The sequence below is a fragment of the Etheostoma spectabile genome, chromosome 4 (assembly GCF_008692095.1).
Source record: "Etheostoma spectabile isolate EspeVRDwgs_2016 chromosome 4, UIUC_Espe_1.0, whole genome shotgun sequence".
Lineage (NCBI taxonomy): Eukaryota > Metazoa > Chordata > Actinopteri > Perciformes > Percidae > Etheostoma > Etheostoma spectabile.
Window position 1 is genome coordinate 26,207,700 of NC_045736.1, and position 19,785 is coordinate 26,227,484.

The window sequence follows — 19,785 nt, forward strand, 5'->3', positions numbered from 1 at the left end:
CCTGAAGTTAAGTGTGAGGTATAATAATTTAATTTTTTATAGCACTTTTCTAAACACTCAGAAGCTTTACAGTTTTGGTTTACAAACAATAGGTACGTAGACATGACAAAAAGGAAAGGAAGACGTGGATGGATAAGCACAGGTAAAGCAGGAGAAGTGGAGGAAAAACTGAAAGTCTTAACAGGAAAAAGCAAGTTCGAAGAGGTGAATTTTGAGGGCCTGTTCGAACGATGGTAGGGTGATTAACCGTTTGATGTGGTTGGGGAGGGCGTTGCAGAAGGTGGGTGCAGCAACTGAGAAGGATCTGTCTCCACAGGTCCGGAGCTTAGGTCTGATGGACTTGAGGGTGTTTGCATTGGCGGAACTGAGGAGGCGAGTGGGAACGTGGCAGGTGAGAAGGTTGGAGAGGTATGGAGAGGCAAGGTTATTTAGTGCTTTGTATGTGAGAAGAATTTTGAAGGTGATTCTGTGTTTGACTGGGAGCCAGTGGACGTTGCGGAGAACTGGAGTGATGTGCGCTTGGTGGACGTGAGAAGGCTGGTAGCTGAGTTCTGGACGTATTGGAGTTTATGTTATGGGTATATATTAAGTAGGTCAAGAGTTGGCGTATGACTGTGGTCCCTCCCATCCTATGAGTCATGAGGTGCATGCGGTCTGTCTCATGGTGTTATCTACATCTGTTGTGCTTCAGTGTTCTTTCACTGTGTGCAGATGATCCAACTGAAAATATCCAGTCTATGATGTTGTCTTAGTAAACTTTACATTTTGACCTCAAAACGATAGATGTAGGCCTACTGTAAATTATGTGGTGATTAAAATACACAACCTCTGATCCAAATAAATAAAAGGGTCCACACCACCAAAAAAACATTAACACAGGGTTGGAGCCAGTTGTCACTCCCAAATGAATTGACAGTTAAATTGGAGAAACGTTACAAATGTAGATTTTTAAGAGTATCCTACTCGTCAACAGTTACACTCCTATGACATTGTCAGGCTCCCGATTAAAAAAAAAAAAAAACTAGAACTGCACGCAGTTTCAACGGGGTCCAAGCCTCCCCGCGCCAGTTGTCCCCAGCGACCCGGGGAGCGCGCCAATCCCTACCCCACTGTGAGGACCGCCTCAGGAGTGGGCCTAGATAGTATCCGTCAAATTTTGTAAAATTCGGATGAGCGGTTCATGAGAAATACACTTTTTTGGTATTTGTAGCGCCCCCTAGTGGCCAATGTTCGTCAGGGTTTTTTTTGAGCCTCAAAGGGTCATACCAAACGATACTGGAAAGTTTGGCTTTGATAGCATTTATATTGGCCGAGATATGGCAAAGACAATGTTTTCATAGCTAGCTACAAAAATTTGTTTGCGCGTAATACGCGCAATTTTTATCCCATAAAAATTCTTTATGCAAACTTTTGTCAGGTTGGTCTGGAGATGTTATGTGCCAAGTTTGGTGCTGATCCACTGCATGGTCTAGGAGGAGTTCGAAAAAGTTGCTTTTCCATATATTGCGATTTTTCAGGCATAAAAGTCCAGGCGGAAATGGGCGTGGCCTGTATCACGAGATTCATTAGGATCCAGGGAACGCGTGGATGTAAGTTTTTAAATTTCCGATGTACGGTTTGGGAGTTATAGGGCTAAACGTGTTTTTCTCTGCTATAGCGCCACCTAGTAGTAGATGTGGGTCATTTCTTTTGGCTGAGGTCTTTGCAGCTCTGCTGAACCGCGTATCGCCTTGCGATTACTGCGGTGCACGCATCCTCGGGCTTGGACCCCTAAAAAAAGGATCCAAATGCATGCATCATGCAGTACATTTTTTTATGTACAACTTCTTCCTCGTCAAAACATGCTGCCTACATTACCCACAACAGTCCTTCACGTTATTATATTGCCAGTTTAATATGCAACTTCCTAAAATATGAGGTAGGGGGTCCCTGATCCATCTCTCTCGTTAAGATGTCCTTGGATTCAAACACGTTAAAGACCCCTGGCCTAGGCTAAATAACCTTTATGATAATGTGAATTTTCATCCACCCAAAAGTTCTGACTGGGGCTTTAAAGTTCTAAAGTAGGTCATCAAAGACAAGACCAGCATCACAGACAAATTCGGAGTTTTGAGCCAATTTAATCTAAATGACCTCGATACTAGATCCCTCCTCTCCCAGTCAGTCAGCTGAAGTCATCCTGAGAGCATCAGGAGCCTGAGCTCTACCCGTCCGTCCCACTGAGCTGTGTTGCTGTCGGTGGTCCCTGGTGGAGCTGTTGCTGCTGCTGCTGCTGCTGCTGAGCATGTGCTCGGTTGCTCCACCGGGCAGAAGGAACGCTTCCCATCGACGCTCAGGTTGCAGGCATGATGGGTCGCTGAGCGCACGACTCCGACTCAAGAGGTAAGAGTGCAGGGTTGCTAAATAATCCATGTGTTGTTGTTTTTTTATTTTATTTTGCAGCATCTCAGTTTTTGTGTGTGCAGCCGTTAGTCTGAGAAAGACATTTTAGTGTAAAATTGCGCAGCCGTTTGGCAAACAGTTGGCACGCAGGTGTACCCCCACTTATCCGGTCCAACAATAAATTGCCAATTAAATAAGTTTGTGTGATAGGAACGTGCACTCAAATTCACGCGTATAGACGCAGTTTATTTTTATTATTATTTTTTTGTCTTAGTTGAACTTTTACGCAGCGTTGGCTGTTCTTAATTTTTCTTAATTATAGGCCTAACGTAAGTGTAGATATTTAACAAAATCTTTATGAACTGGAAACACTGTGTTTGTGATGCATATCATACAAAATGTTTTTATTTGATGAGAGAATGGCTACTTGCAGTGCACAGCAGTACACCGCCATATGTGCTGTTTGGCAGTCAGAGCTCAACGAAATATCGATTTAGCAGAGGAATCAGGGTTTTTTTAGAAACCACGGGCTGGATGTGGGAGTAGGTGCTTGACACAGTTACGGGCTTTGAGGCTGTGTATTTCTCCCACGCTCCTGAGGGAGTTCACTGCAGCTCGCTGGAAACATCTCACCATGCATACTGCAGCCTATCAAAGATTGGTGGTCTGTTAGGATGGTATTTACGATGTTTTGCACTTGTGCATTTGTGTGCCAACAGCGCATGTATATACTGTATGTATATACATAACTATATGTATATATATAAAATGAATACACCTCTCGTAATCTATTACTCATAGTCACTGCCGTCTGACAGTCTGATAGTTGCTGATATGGTTCTGTCTCCCCTTCCTTAGCAGTTTTAGGTAAGAATACCTAACTAAAATAGTTAAACCCATGGGCTGTAGTCAAGTCCACCTTTGTCAAGTCCAAGTCAAAGCTAAGACCAGGACTAGTCCAAAGCAGTCCAAATGAGAGACAGTCAAGACCGAGACAGAACAAAAATAATCCTCTTATGGAGCACTTTCTAACCTGTTCATAATTAATGTTATGTGAGAGACAGTATCTTCTAAACATGATCATTTTGCTTTATTATTACCATTTGTAATGTTACCAAAAGCAAGTGCAGAGCAACGTAGGATCAAAAATAATGCCATATTATTTACAATTCCAATTAAGTCACATAAAACTAAAGTGCAATTTCACATTTTAGATGTTATTCTGGTGTAAGAAGAACATTCTGAACTGCCCATGGAAAATGTAACAAATAAGCAACAAAGGTGTCAGTGAAATGTTCCCATTATTGATGTTATTACTTGTCCTGAAGAATTCATAGTACAAAGTGCTCACTGACATTATGTCTGAGGACTAAATAAAAATGATTGATGCTTGATGATTGAGCTAAATGACGCAGCCGGGCGTATACCAGGCGACCAATACCAGTGCCTGTTCTTGATGGTTTTTTTTTTTTTTTTTTTTTTAAGTTATTTTTTCTGGGTTTTTTCCCTTTATTAGATAGATAGCCAGACAGAGTGAAAGGGGGAAAGAGAGAGGGGGGTGACATGCAGCAAAGGGGCCACAGGCTGGATTCGAACCCGGGCCCGCTGCGTCGAGGAGCAAGCCTCTGTACATGGGCACCCGCTCAACCCACTGAGCTATCTGGGTGCCCCTTGATGGATTTTGAATGAAACTAATACCTGTTTTCTGAACAAGCTCGCTTCATCAATGGTTTTGTTTTGACGGAGGTCACTTTAGAAACAAAGCATATGGTGCTGGACTCGGTCGAGACCAATGAGACTATTGCCGAATCCAATGGCGGAGTCAGAGACAAGGCCGAGCCAAAATACCAACATGTCCAAGACAATAGTAAAACATCGGACTTGAGATGTTTTTCTATCAAGTACGGCCCTGGTTAAACCTTATTTATCATCCATTTATCAAGGCAGAGTGAGGAGCATAAGAGACCTTTGGGACTTGCCACAGGTCTGGTTAATAACTTGTTTAAGTCTCTATAATTATGCACAGTATACCTAAATATGAAACAGATTAAGGTATACGTTAAAATGCACTCTGCCTTCTTCAGTATGTGTGGTGTACTTCTCTGTACATTATCATCTAGACCAATGTTTTGCACTTTTGCTTATTTGCTTAAATGAAAAATTGATTGCAAAAAAAGGTATACACTAAAAGGATTTTGTTCCTTGCAGGTATATTTTGACTCATTTGTTGTCAAGTGTTATCAACAATTTGATAATGATAATGTATCTGCAAACTACAAAGCACAAAATAGTTCTCTCTGGTTTCAGTTCTCAAATATATATATTTTTACCCTGGGTTCTTAGAAATTGTAACTTCACTCATTTTTAGACCAAATGTTTTATTGAGAAAATAATTGGCAGATACTTTTAAATTAAAGTTATCATTGCTAGTATTACTGCTGTGGTTGTGTTTTATGAAGCCCTTGTAAAGCCAATAAAGCGAACCATATCCAGTTTTGACAGATGGAACAATATGCTGCTCAGCTATTCGGAAAGGCATTCTGCTGTCACAGAATCAAATAATTCCAATTTAAACTCTCATACAATCCATATGATGTATCATGCAGTTTCTCTCTCAGCTGTCACAAGCAACAGTGTATTATGTCAAAGAACACAACAACTAAAAAGAGAGATGTACAGAGGGACAAATAGAGACTATGAAAGTGAAACTAAATGCAGTAAGACACAGCAGGCGAGATTAGAATTATCGAGAAAGGAGGGGTTGGTTGCAACAGTGTGGAGGTGGAAGAAAGAAAAAAGAGAGAAGTCTTGATGAAAGCGTTTGGGTCTAAGCTGCGTCTCCTCCGCCACACCGTCCCCATGTTCTGTGGACGGCTTTGATTGTGAACATAAAGGAATGAAAGGAAATCCTGCTGAAGACAGAAAGTGTGTGTGTGTGTGGTTGTGTGTGTGTGTGTGGTGTGTGTGTGTGTGTGTGTGTGTGTGTGTGTGTGTGTGTGTGTGTGTGTGTGTGTGTGTGTGTGTGTGTGTGTGTGTGTGTGTGTGTGTGTGTGTGTGTGTGTGTGGTGTGTGTGTGTGTGTGTGTGTGTGTGTGTGTGTGGTGTGTGTGCGGCGCGCGTCAATACAGCATCATCCCTTCTCTTTCTTGCTGTCGCCAGCTTACACACACATGGATAAATTGTCTTCTAATTGCCTCCTTCTTAAGTAACCTCATCATTTTTCATTAAATGGCTTTCTGTTCAGCATTTATCCATCTGTCAGTTGAACACACACCTTTTCTCTTGTCTCTATTTCTTCCTTTCCCCCACTTGCTTCTTCCCCAAGCTTGAGTTTTTAATGGCTGACTATTTCAGGTCTATATTTCAGCGTAGCAGGAAATCATTCAGGTAACAGGACAACACAAAGGTTATCAGTGAGAGCCTGGATGCTTTGCTTGAGCCTAAATTGCCTATTGTTGGAGAGTCTGTCTGAATAATGGATTTGTATTGTATTCTGGTCAATGACTAAAATGGTAATAGGTCCACTCACTCACTCACTGTGTGTACAAGTCATCTATCAGACTTCTCCTCGGTGGTCATTTTAAGAGACACATTCATTAAAGATGAGTCTCCCATAGAAGCTGAGGGTTTGCTTGATTTTACTCTCCCTCATATTTTCCCTTTAAAGCACTCTGTATTTCTTAATATTTCATGCTGTCCGACATGCCTTTTACATCTGCTCCTCCAGCCACAATTAAGGGTTGTAAAAACCCTGGACAGAGGTTCAATAAACCAATCCGAATTAAGAAGACCGTTGACCCTGCTCGCCCCCTTCCTTTGTTAACACAGCAGTGAGTTTCAGAGTGTTGGGATGCACCATGTGTTTATTTCTTTGTGTAGATCATAAGACATATAGTATTACAGTATATAGTATGATCGTATATGTTGTACAACTGGCAACTCATTTTTTTGTTTAACAAAGTTTAAAATATTTTGGAGGCCAAACACCAATAAAGAACAAATAGAATATGAGTTATCATCGCTTTTAGTGTAATGAAATCTAAACCATAACGATACTGCATCTATTGTGAATTATATTCTATTTTTCAAAAAAAGGATAAAGCATGTTTTGGAAATATTTGTGGAAACAGCAACAACCCTTGAGTTTGGATTGTTCTGTCAAACCACCAGCTTTAATTTTGACAGTGTGATTATTTGAAATGATGTGTGCAGTCCCAGTGGGGCTTTGCATAGTCCCGCTTCCCACTATGGGTCTGTACAACTATGCATATAATGGACATATTAGCTGTATAGAACTATTTATTTGCATGTAAAATGCTTATTACAGTTTACATGATGATTCTAATTTTAGATAAATGTAATGTCACTGGAGTATTTGTCTAAACATTTGAAGGTCGGAGTCATGCCACAAAGAGTTTGCCTGTTAATGGCAGACACGCAGCTGGGAGTCAGATTCCGTGGGGATTCTGTATTCAATTTGTTATTGTTTTACATTTCATCTGCTAGCAGAGAAAATAATCCCTTACATTTACAACCTGTAATACACTCCAATGCTGCTCCAGATGATACTTTTGTCTATCTGTATTTATTCTACAGCTACAAGACCACTTAAACTCAGCAGGTCTCCTGTTGTACATCTGTGTGTGTGTGTGTGTGTGTGTGGTGTGTGGTGTGTGTGGTTTTGTGTGTGTGTGTGTGTGTGTGTGTGTGTGGTGTGTGTGTGTGGGTGTGTGTGTGGTGTGTGTGTGGTGTGTGTGTGTGTGTGTGTGTGTGTGTGTGTGTGTGTGTGTGTGTGTGTGTGTGTGTGTGCGCGCGCGCAATTGTAGTCATATGTGTGTACTGCTCTCCCAGGCCCACAGCGCCGAGGATGGGCAATGGCCTGCAAGTGCTTTGACTTGACATTTGTCTCCATCATGTCATGGTGACTGAAGAAAGTGCTCAAATAGACCGCTTAAGTTTTTTTACCCTTGTGCTAACACACATGCTGGTAGGTGTTGCACAAAGGGAGTATATATGTATGTGTGTGTGCGTGTGTGTGTGTGTGCGTGTTTGTGTGTGTTTGTGTTTGTGTGGATATACCTTTGTCATTACTCACCCCCTCACACTAAAGACTCTCATGCTTAAATGCTGTCCTTTCTATTCTTGTGCACTGCTTTCCTGATGAGTCATGTCTTGTTCAAATCAAGTTTCTGCCAAATTGTGCGGCGGTCCACTTTATTTCATCAACCTAACCTAACCTAAAGTAGACACAAAAAAAATGCAAATAGATAAATATAATCTTTTAAAATGCTCACCCTGATCATTATGTTCATTTTATAATTTGTTTAACTAATATGTATATGTGTGCATAATCTAAATCTGCAAAGTAGCTAGTAACTAAAGCTGTAAAATAAATAAAGTTGAGTAAATAGTACAATATTTGGCCCTGAATTGTAGTGGTAAAGAATGTCGTGGAGTTCATAAATAATGAAGTACATAAAAATAAAGTACCTTAAACATTTATTCAAATACATTACTTGCGTAAATGTACTTAGTTACATTCCACATTCCACTGCATGAGTTTAACATGACAGTAAATATATATATATATACACTATATAGTATATATAATATATATTATGAATATATATATATTATATATATAATATATATAATATATATATATATATATATATATATAATATATATGAGATCACAATTGAAAGGTTTTTGTTTTAATTACAATGTTAGCACCCAGTGGTGTCTGGCTCTGTTTAGGTTTCCACTGAGAGAGAAAAGCACAACATATCGAACACTGGATTGATTAAAACACAATTTCCACAGTATTCCCATGCAAATCCTACATTAAATCTGTATTCCCCATTGCTATTTGTGTACCTTTCTTCAGCATTCCTATCTTCTCACTATACATCATTTTGACAACCTGTTACATCAGCTTGTCTCACAGGAATATTAAGATTATCTTCACTGTCGTTTAATCTTTGTGCTGCTGCTCCGGGGGAATGCTGATGTGATCGCTGTTCAATTATACATGTTATACAGTCTCTCATCACATATTTTCTGGCTTCCTACACCAGCGGGGAAACGGTTATAGGGCATAGATTAGGGATGCATTGAATCCAGATTTTTGGGGTTTGGACAAATACCAAATCCACTGGTTAAGATTCTGCCAAATCCGAAACTGAATACTGAATCCTACTCCCATCCTCAGTCCATTAACAGATTCTCTAAAATATTTAAATGTAACAACTTAATGTTGAATTTACGCACGCTTTTCACGTCGTAGGAAAGCACATAGCTATCAACAGATGAGTGACAATTTTTTTTGTGACAATCTTTGCTAACCAGTGTATGACGAAGGCATGTTTGGTGGGTGAAATTAGAAAGCTAACGTTAGCTAAGGGCAGTGACACACCACACCTATACACAAGTGTTTTAACAGCAGCAGTGTTGTGTATTGTTTAGGGTCCTTGCCACCACAAGACAAATCATCATCGCAAATTGAATGTGAAACTTGACTTGAATCCCCTTCTTTTGACTGAAAATACTGCCAAACAACGCTTTTTTCTGCTTACAAGTTACATCACTTTCTCACAGCTTACTGCATCAGTATAAAAAAGGCAAAAAAATCTAAGTTTCGGCAGAAACCGAACCCCGTCAAAAAGCCCAATATTTGGCCGAATCCGAACCGGAATTCGGTGCATGCCTATATGTGTAGAAATTGGTAGCTTTGTACGCGGTGTACCGGTCTGTGAATAAACTTCTTCTTAGGCTTTGATGCACTGTAAAGTGTTGTAATTTAAAACATTTATACATTTTCCACAACTTGCATTAATGTGGAAGATCCGTTCAGAAAACTGACATCACAAAATTACATAACTTCTTGGTTCTTGACATTATCACCTGATAGTCAGTTGTTTTATGAAGATATGTAATTTCTCACCTCCGACCTCATTACATTGTCAGAGGGTAAATGGAGAAGGTGTTGCTGAGACGGGGCATCCACTGATTAAATGCCATCTCCTTGACCTTTTCCTAGTTCTTTCTCAGTAGGGTCTAGGTGACATAATTGCCTTCTGCAAAGCTAGAAAATGGTCACACAAACAGTCACTTGGAGCACACCCTGGTGAGTGTCTTCCACTCACAGGCGATATAATTAGGAAGCCATCTTTAGAAATGCACCTAGTTTCCCACTTGCCTGCCTCCGTTTGATAGTTAGTCATCAGGAGTGGTGGAGTTGCTTTCTCACAAGGTTTTATCTGGATTTGGAAATAAAAAGGGCTTTGCAAAGCCTTAAACCGAACTCACCCTAAGATCACTCAGATTCAAAGAGGGACAACATTCTTAATAACAAACTTGAGGATAAAGAACAGTGTGAAACAGCACATTTTTCTCCAGGGTCAGACATGAGGCGCTTCGGGTCATAGCAGGGTCATATTTATTGATATTTCACACTTCTGCTTCACATGAATGGCTTTTGCAACTCAACCAAGATTAAACAGTGGTACATGCAGAAAACCAATGTAACTGATTTGTAAGATTAGTAAACGGTACTGTGTAAAAATCACACCAACATTTCCTAAAAATAAAGCAAATTTAGCACAGCCAAGCCATTAATGCCTATATAACAGGAAAACCTCAGAGTTCTAGTCTCCATTCTATGACCAGATTGGTTTTCCGCTGCAGTTTTAAGATTGGCTGCCCACTTTTTCTGTGCTTAGCATCTTACCCGTGCAGGCATCATGCTTTTCACTTGTAAGTGGAGTCTTTTGGGACATATGCATTCTGTTCTGCAGGCTACCAGGAAACCAGCAGCAGTTAGTGATGTAGGAGTTTAGAGTGGAAAAAAAAGCTGCCACCTCGGCACCCTGGGACATCTTGTTTACCAGTCTCCTGGCTCACACTTCTTTTCTACTTTCTTCCCTCAGATTTTCTGTTGTCTCTCTCAGGTTTCCAGCATGTTTTTCAGATGTCCTACTTCCAGGTGATGCATGCCTTCTTTTAAACAAAAATCCGCCACTTCTCTACATTTTCGATTGACAGCCCCCCTCCCATGCCCCCTTATCTTCACGCTGCAGTTCCAGCCTCTGGTGGAAATCAGACAGTCTGCTCACGAATGGACCAGCTGGAAACCTCCAAAATGAGTCAAGCAAAGTGGCTGCAGGGCTGTGCTCATGCACACCTTCAATTCTTTACTGGCTGTTTTTTTTTTAAACTTTACTTTCCCCAGTATCCCTCCTTTCATTTCTTCTACAACCCCGTGAGATATCTCTCTCTTAAAAACAGTTTTAAGCTAAACCCTAAATCTGCATCTGCCAACGGTTTCCTCGCTAGCTTAAACAGTTCTGTAGAAATTTGCCTCGTTTCCATGAATTCTATAATTGGCTTATGTTGCTTTAGTGTTGATCTCAAGGGACCTCCATCTCTTCCTCCTTTCTGCTGAAGAGGGACACATGAAAGTCAACGTACAAACAGACTGTTGTACATCAGTATGTGAATTTGTTTTTGTCTCCCTTATCATTTTCGTATGGATGTATTAAGTTTCAAGCTTTTTTTGAAGTTGAGAGATGTTTTAACTCTACTTCTCTACCATCTCCCTGTCACTAGCATGGCGTCACCAACGAGCTCGGTGTCACACACTTCGTTACTAAGGCACCTCTGCCAGAACTGTAGTAGGGTTTCCATGGCAACAGAAACTGGGAGAGTCCATCGCTCAACCGAATGTCTTGTTGCCAGCAGATAAGAGTTGATCTATTAGATCTGTAGGGTCGTCAACAAATGTTTAAAGACTTAATGCTGAAATGTTCACCTTTGAATGATTTTAGGGGAAAGGAAGCTGCGATTTTAGTCACAGAATTGATTTCCCACAGGTGCAATCAGTGGCCACCCTCTAATCAGCTGTGCTCTGCACAGTGCACACTGCTTTTAATCTTGTGGTTGTCAATACAACAGTAAAACTCTGTCTGGGTGTCTAAGAGGTATAACAAAAAATCACAACAAATGTTCAATCAATGACCTGTGAGCTGCAGCACTACATAACAGCAGTCTAGTTGTTGGTTGATATTTAACTGAAGTCAGCACTTGTAAATAGTTTTCTTCTCCTCAATTTCATGCCATCGTTAAGAAAGAATGAGTTAAAGCCACCACCCTTAATCACCACAACCAGAATTCAAAATAATGGATTGGATCATCAACCCTAAATCCAGGTTCACATTTAGATATTTGTTCTGAACTCAACAGGAGAACTGGTCTAACGCAAAGAAACACAAAAAAAATGTTCTTCAAGCAATGTATCTCTCTCTCTCTTTCTCTCTCTCTCTCTCCCTCTTTCTCTTTCTCTCTCTCTCTCTCTCTCTCTCTCTCTCTCTCTCTCTCTCTCTCTCTCTCTCTCTCTCTCTCTCTCATAAAGCACCTGTTGTGCCTTTAACAAGATACTAAAAATCAATTTCGCCTAAGGTCGAAATGTCTAAACAAAGTGACAGAAACGTCTCCAGACTATAGGTGCTACAAGGTCTTTTAAAGAGAGTTTGGAATTTTTGGAGCTCTATGTTTGTTCATGTTTGGCCGTGCGTTATGTACAGTATAAAGCTAGAGTCTTAACGCAATTAGTTTAGCACTAGCTACTTCAAAGTAGCTAGCCTAGCTCTTTCAAAACAACACACATATGCCTACCAGCTCTTAAGATCACTTTGATCACTAAAGACCAGTTTGTTTTATCGGCACACAAATATAAAATATGAAAACAACAGTTTGTGGTTTTACAGCGTTGTGAGTGGTGGACCAATAACACTGTTGCTAGAGTGAGTTTTTTGGTCAATCGACGAGATGCTGCACAGACAGTGTGTGCTTGGCAGACAGATTGTTGTTTGTCAAGAAATAGTTACAGCATGTACAGTAAGCCCCCCTTAAAGCATGTTTACATTTCTGTTTGTGTTCATATTAAACAAACAAGATATGTAGGTGAGCTTTAGAAGTGCTTGCGGACATCTTTTTTTTCAGAACAATTCTTTTAATGTGTGAAATGTGCTTCAGTAAATTTCTTGTTTTGGTAGGTTCATCCATAGTTAAAATTGTCAATTTGTTTAACTTGTTTTAAATCACACAAATCTCCCTGAAATCTGTTTTATGATTCACCTTTCTACAGCTATTCCTTGTATTCCATACAGCTATTTTAGTCAATTAACTCTTCAGATGTGACACTGTTGCTGATACAAAATGATGAATTAACTGAGTTTGGCACTCACACTCATGTAATAAATATACTCTTGGCAGTGGAGGTATTTCACATAAATCATGTGGTCTACTACAGCTGGCAGACTAGAGATCACAACTAATTTTGCGTTGCTGAATGTGTTGTTTTTATTGATTCACTATGAGGGCAGTTTATTGGTCTGATTATTTATCAAAAAAAATTCAAAAGCCCATTCCCCTGAGCTCCAGTACACACTTTGATGGCGTATTGTGGCAACCTGCGGTTCTGACAGCTTGTGTGCAGGTCTCAGGCTGTGGCTGAACCTAAATGGTAATCAGGGATACTGATAGGAGACAGATTGAAGGCTGGATTGATGCATAATGCAGCACCTGTTCAATCTGCAAATGATGCATGCATATTTCTAACAATAAATCTATGGAAAGATAAATCTTTAGATAGATAGATAGATAGATAGATAGATGGATTTTGATCTTTTGGTCAACATGGGTCTGTTTTGACTTTTCTATCCAAAGTAACAGTAATGTTGAGATGTCTAACATGCTATAAGAGATAACGTGTTTGTTTTGATTTTATCTTCGACAGTTCTTTTCTCATCTGTATGAATTGTGTTCCTGTCTTCTCAGCACTGTCACCAAGCTGTTATTCATCCCTGCATCATGGAAGCTCAGCCTGGTGCATCATGGGAGCTCATCAACAGTGTGACAGATACAATATATGAGGGCTGAGAGGTCGTCATGGAGACTGACAGCTACACAGCAGGCCCAGCCTCCAGTGACTGGCTCGGGACGGTGGCCGGCCTGGAGGGAATGGGAGTCCCTCAGGAGCATGGAGGAGGGGACTTGCCAAGCAGCCCGGCGTCCTGGTACACGCCATACTCACTGGGCTTCCAGGTGTCGCTCACATCCTTTCTCATGCTTGAGCTAGTGTTGGGTTTCAGCAGCAACCTGACGGTGCTGGTGCTCTACTTCTCTCAATCCAATTTAGTGGACTCTGTGAGCAATATGGTGACTGTCAATCTGCATGTGTTGGATGTGGCGGTGTGTGTGCTGTGTCTGCCCCTCACTCTGGTGATTGTGCTGTTGCCTCCAGGACCAAACCTGGCCCTGCTCTGCTGCTTCCACGAGGCATGTGTCACTTTTGCCAGCATATCCACAGCCATCAACATCCTGGTCATCAGCTTGGACCGATATGACATCTCAGTGCGGCCTGCCAACAGGCTGCTGACAACACGTAGAGCAACGCTGCTCCTGGCTGCTGTTTGGGTCACCTCGATAGCTGTGTTTTTTATCCCATTCTTAGAAGTGCAGTGGTCCAGTGGAGAAGGAGCAGAGGAGAGAGGGAAGGTGACACGCTTGTCGTTGTCCTCACATGGTATCAGTTCCACTGCTGCTGTGTGTTGGCGGGCAGGACTACCACACAGGCCTGGGTATGCATATCCATCTTATCCTGCAGGTACCCATCTTCTTTACCACAGTGGCAGTCATGCTGTTTACCTACTCCAGAATATTGAGGGCTTTAAACATCCGCATTGGCTCCCACATGAAGAAGGGCCAGCAGTTTAGGGGGCCACACAAGAGACAAAAAAAGGTTGGGCTCAGAATGAATAATAGTGGTGGGGAGGTAGGAGGGGAGCAGTGCACCACAGATGGTACTAAACAGCTTAGCCACCCTCCTCTCATCCCTTCCTCCTCCCCTACCCCCACAGCTACCTCCCCACCTGCGCTGTCTTCTTCTGCTCCACTAGTCACCTCTGACACAAACGCTGCAACCGCCATGCCTACCACAAGCGTCCAGGCCTCTGTGTCGGCCATCATTGCCCTGAGGCGGGCAGTGCGGCGACACAGGGATCGACGTGAGCGGCAGAGGCGGGTGTTTAAGATGTCCCTCATCATTATCACCACCTTTCTGGGCTGTTGGGCTCCCCTGTCTGTGACCAACATGCTTATCCTGGGCATAGGCCCCAGTGAAGCCCTGGTCAGCCTACGCCTCTGGTTCTTAGCCCTGGCCTACGGCACAACTGTCTCCCACCCTCTGCTCTACGCTTTCACCCGACAGAAGCTACGCCGTGCCCTCCGTGCTAAGGTTAAGAAAAGGGTGGTGTCCCTGCTCCAGGTAGACCCTTCACCAGGGGGCACTATCATACACAACTCCTGGGTGGAGAACAGAAAAACCAGCCGGCAGGTGCGGCTGGAAGCAAGTAAAGGTACAGACCACTGCTTGGCAGAGGTCCTCTGAGACTGACACACATGGGCCGGGTTAGTACAATTAAAAAGCAGGATAGAGTCACAGGTGTGTTCTATTATGAAACTCACTGGTGCATGAAGCCAGTATGTGAAAAACACAATTCCACCTCTGGGAGATGTTTCAATGTAACCACCAGCAGCAAGCCCATGCTAAACACAGCTAATGTTCACCTCAGGCATCAGTTAGAGCAGGATGTTGTCGTCACTGTGGTACACACAGCCTCTGCTGCTGAAGAAAATCATACAACAGCAAACACAAAAGTGCATATAATTTGCACTGTTTCAAGTTGTGAGGTCTGTTTCCAAATGGACTTGTATGATAGAGCGTTCTCATAGTGGTGCTTACCTAACAGCTCCAAAGAATGTGTTTAGCAGAAGATAAACTGGTCTGCCACCCACTTAAATGCCCCAAGGCAGCTTTAAAATAAACATTGACACTTTGAACAAATAAATGCTTATCAAACTCTTTGAATGTATTTAATATTGTCTCTGTCTTAGTTCTGCTCAGATGGTATATGTGTATTCTGAACTTAAAAGGGATCATGCTGGATATTTACACAGCGATGATAGAATGATGAGATGTAAATGTTTCCGGGTGTAGGAGGGGAACAAGTCAGAGAACAATTAAAGGCTAGTGTGAATTATTAAATGCAGTTTTGCTTTAGCATAAGTAGTTACTAAACTCTCAATGTTACAGTGTTTACAAAAAATCTTGCAATGCTCTTTCATGTAAATGCAATTCTTTTGCTCTTAAATTTATGTCAAATTAAAAATGTAATATTGATGTTTTGCATACTGCTTGGAGAAGGTAAGCACATTGATTAAGCTAACTAGTTAGCATAGATCTGTTCTACAACACATGTAACATTATCTTAGCTGATGCGTTTTATCCAGTGTCTTTTTATCAGCTGGGAAGCAAAATAACAAGCAAGACCTGTTGCTTGTGTGAGTAACGTTACACTCTGGTACAAAACACACTGGTATCATAGCTTTAGCAAGACGTCGTTCATGCGACTTTGGGGTGAGCAGTCTTTCTAATCAGGCTACATATTTCCATTCCTATACTGTACATCAACAGTTTTACAAGAAACTGAGACTGCTAAGTTATTTTTTTTTTAAATTTGCAAACATCATATATATAGCTATATCATGGTCTAAATCAAACAAGATTAAAACATTATTTGTCACTCTTCATTCACTTCAGTATTTTTTTTCCAAAATAAGGTTGAATGGTGGTTTACCAGAAGGGGAGGGACCTCACCTATCTATGTCAATCATGCTTCAATTTACATTACTAATAGAAATCTGCGACCGTTGGACTAGTTGCTTGCCTTTTTCAGTAATTTAAGCATTATCTGATGATGCAGGTAGAGCTGAGGGTGGCACGGGTTACCATGGTTACATGTCTCCAACCGGAAAGAACTCTCAGAAAGTGACGTGGTAATTACAGCTCAGTGCATCCTAAAAGATATACGGGTTACTGTTAATTCACACAAAAGTATGATGAACGAGTAGTAGGTAGTAGTAGTAGTAGTAGTAGTAGTAGTAGTAGTAGTAGGCCTATACATATTAAGTACATACTGATACTTTGCGATTTCAGACACCGTCGTTTATGCACACGTGGGAGTGCTATCAAGCATCTCATCTTACTCCTTTAGCAATGACTCTTTACCAAAACTGCTAACTACTGCTAATAGTAAAAAAAGAAAATAGGAGGAGAAAATAATAGGAACACCTTTTAATATAATGCAGTCCAGTGCATCACCAAAAATGACAATCTTAAAATAACCGTTCTGACACATTCTCAAAACAAAAAGGATACTTACAACCTTAAAAAAAACTAGTATTCATTCCAGGTCAATTGTTTTTGTTTGCATTATATCTAATTTTCCACTGTGGTTTAGTTTGGGGTTATGGCATGCTGTAAAGCATGCATTTCTCCTTTAAAATAACAATAATGTACATTTTGTAAATACTGACTAATTCAATTTTTTTCTTAAATCAGCAGTAAAAATCACTTGGTCTGTATGTGATCATAGACCGACTTTTCTAGATTTAGAGTGTTTCAGTTGCAGCTGGCTCATCCAAACATGTGGTCCCCCCCATGGTCATCTCAACCTGTTACTACAGCTGAGCACAGATTGAAGGATTTTTGATAGGACTTCCACCTTCTACCTGCTTGTGTGTTCACTTTTCTGATGATGTACACACACTGGGGCTCATTTCAGAGATTGTGTAATATACACACAATTGATGTATTCTTGAATGTAAACACATGACAAAAATATATATTATACTGCATTTACACCAAGAATATGCTATCTTTATAAGTTTGCTTTATGGTGTTGTTTTTACGTGAATGTATCACCATGCAATGTTGAATTACCGTATATGAATAAAAATTGAAATACTAAGGTCTGTATTTGATGCCTTTTTTTCCTGTACACATGTCTTTTTGAATTAATGTATGCTTTCTGCTATGAGATCGTGCAAATGCGAGGAAAAAAAAATATGCAAACAATATTTCTGATTATAAAAAGCCTTGGCCTCGGGTGTAGCTGTGATACTTTGACTTACGATGGAACCTACTGTGAAGGAAACAGCATGAGTACAATGCACACCCTGTTTATATAGCTCACATGATTAATCTCTTGGTACAGGAAGAGACACATTGATATGCTGTTAAGCTTAAGAACATCAAGTTCTCCATGGACACAACAAGCACACTGTTGCATATATCATGTTTATTTTATTGTGATTCTATGAGGTCTGTTTTAAAAAGAGACTGCAAGTTGCATGCGATTGTGCACTTATAACAATCAGAAAGTAGCCAATAATATAGTGTGTAGGTGGTACAATTGGTATGTTAATTTTAGCATTATCGTGTCACTGTTGGCATCGTGATAGCGAACTTCACTGAACTGGCTTTTTGCTTTCGGATGAGAAGCCATTCTTTACTGTTTCAAGTGGGTGCATCCATGTTCAGTATGGGTGCCCTCAGTAGGCACTGAGCACCTTTCGGTAGCCTACCTGCAGTTTCATGCCATGCTCCTCCCAGAGAGCTATAGTGAACGCATTAGTTGAAAAGCTGCCAGCATGCTGTTTGAAAACTTGGGCTTTTTGTTGCGTGGGAGGGAGGCGATACAGACCTCTGCAGGATGGGAAAAAGAAGGTCATCCACGTGGGATGGAGCCTGCTGGGCAAAGTAATTCAGCAGCACTCAAACCTAGCGAAAACATACAGGCCACAGCTGTAGTTTTGATAATTTTTGCATCTTGATATCATTTTTTGTAAAATCAAATATCATTTAAATCCTGTAAATCAAATCGCTTCATTTGTCTCCGTCGAGAGTTTAAAGAAAGGTATGGTATAACGAACACAAACGATGATTTTTACATTTTAATATAATTTAAAAACAAATATTATAATTCCAACACAGTTTTTCTGAGAGAAAAAAAATAATTAGCTCTTTACGGTAGGTTTCCACACACCAAAATGTCGCTTCGCCCTCATAGAGCTCAGCAGTCCCGCCCCGCCTCCTTTTGGCATCTACATTTGCATATACAATCGCTTTTTCATGTTGTAGCTGGTTTTAAGTCTACCATCGACGGTTACAATTTTATGGCTTATACTCCAGTTGTCAATGGAGAATTGCATTGTATTTTTACTTCAGAACCTTCTGTGGGAGGGTCTGTTGAGCTCTATAGAGGTGGAATGGAGACAAAATTTGCCCTGATTGGGCGTAACGAGAGTGAATCGCCGATGCAAGCAAAACAAAGTTTAACAGAATTTACATTTTTTCAAATGAGGACCACTCGAGAACCAATCAGGTCTGCATGTTTGTGTTTGGAGGCGGGAGTTACAAAAAAGTCTGACACAGATGGTTGAGGTTATGAGAGCTGGATCATGAAAATTTGTATGTGATTAAAATGTTTCTACACAAACATTGGTACTTATCAACACAAATTGTGATTTATATGAACCACAGACTTAGTCACAGCAAATACACCACCAAATTGACTATTGTAGATATTAGTTTAAACACTCAAAATTTTTCAGTTAGCCAACAGGTCAACCTCTAGCATTTTCTGACATTGCATTTCATTGTGAGCATTCAAGGCAACCATAGGCTACATGGCCAGGTTACCAGAGCATTTATGAGCTAAAATTTTACCGTTGGTTTGCAGCTGTGCATTTTTACTGCCCCGTAACGTCTGATAGTGGCCGGGGGTGTTGTCAACATAGACAAACAAAGGCCGGCCTCAAATTAACCCTAACCCAAACTAACCCTTTTTGTAATCTACCAGCAATACCGTAGTTCCTGTAATTTATATAAATACCCGGTACATTTACGGGGTTCAAACTTACACAATGTTGGTGTTTTGACTAATTCTGACCCAAATTGCTTTGTCGCCCTCCCTGCTGTTATGTGGAGATATTTTTGCAAATGTCTCATAAAAAAATGAATGATTTCTGTCCACCAGAACGCTATGGCTTTTCTTTTAAAACATTTTATTTAAAACAATTACACTTATCAAACAGATGGAATTCAAAATAAAGGCCTGCCTCTAACAACAGCCAGCTAATATAAACGCCTGGTACCTTCAGCAGTACATGTAAATAAAGGCCCCGGTTTTTAATTTGAGGAATTACGGTAATTGGAAGAAGGTCGCTACCATTGTTGGTGCTCCCGGTGGGTTTACGTTTTTTTCAAACTACCTGCTAGCTATGCTACCTAGCTTCAATCCCCTGTGTTAGCTGTCTAGCAGTTCAGTGTTCTGTTGCGGTCTTGCGTGTTGTTTTTGCTACCACCCCCCACTTCCCAAGGCAAAATTTCGCTGGCCAAAAACAGCGATGTGTTTCGCTGTATGGAAGCGTACCATTAGACAATCATTTCAAACTCATATACTCATATGATACGTACACATTGTGGACATTCTTTATGTAA

At 40.8% G+C, this 19,785-nt stretch overlaps 1 protein-coding gene across 1 annotated transcript; it reads left to right on the forward strand.

Annotated features, from left to right (window-relative positions):
• Window positions 1-2,051: 2,051 nt before the first annotated feature.
• On the forward strand, window positions 2,052-17,259 carry LOC116688629 (G-protein coupled receptor 22-like). Its single transcript, XM_032514785.1, is given in 3 exon segments — window positions 2,052-2,382; window positions 13,218-13,978; window positions 13,980-17,259. Coding segments are annotated over 2 exon segments (1,500 nt in total). The 5' UTR covers window positions 2,052-2,382; window positions 13,218-13,328; the 3' UTR covers window positions 14,830-17,259.
• Window positions 17,260-19,785: the final 2,526 nt, after the last annotated feature.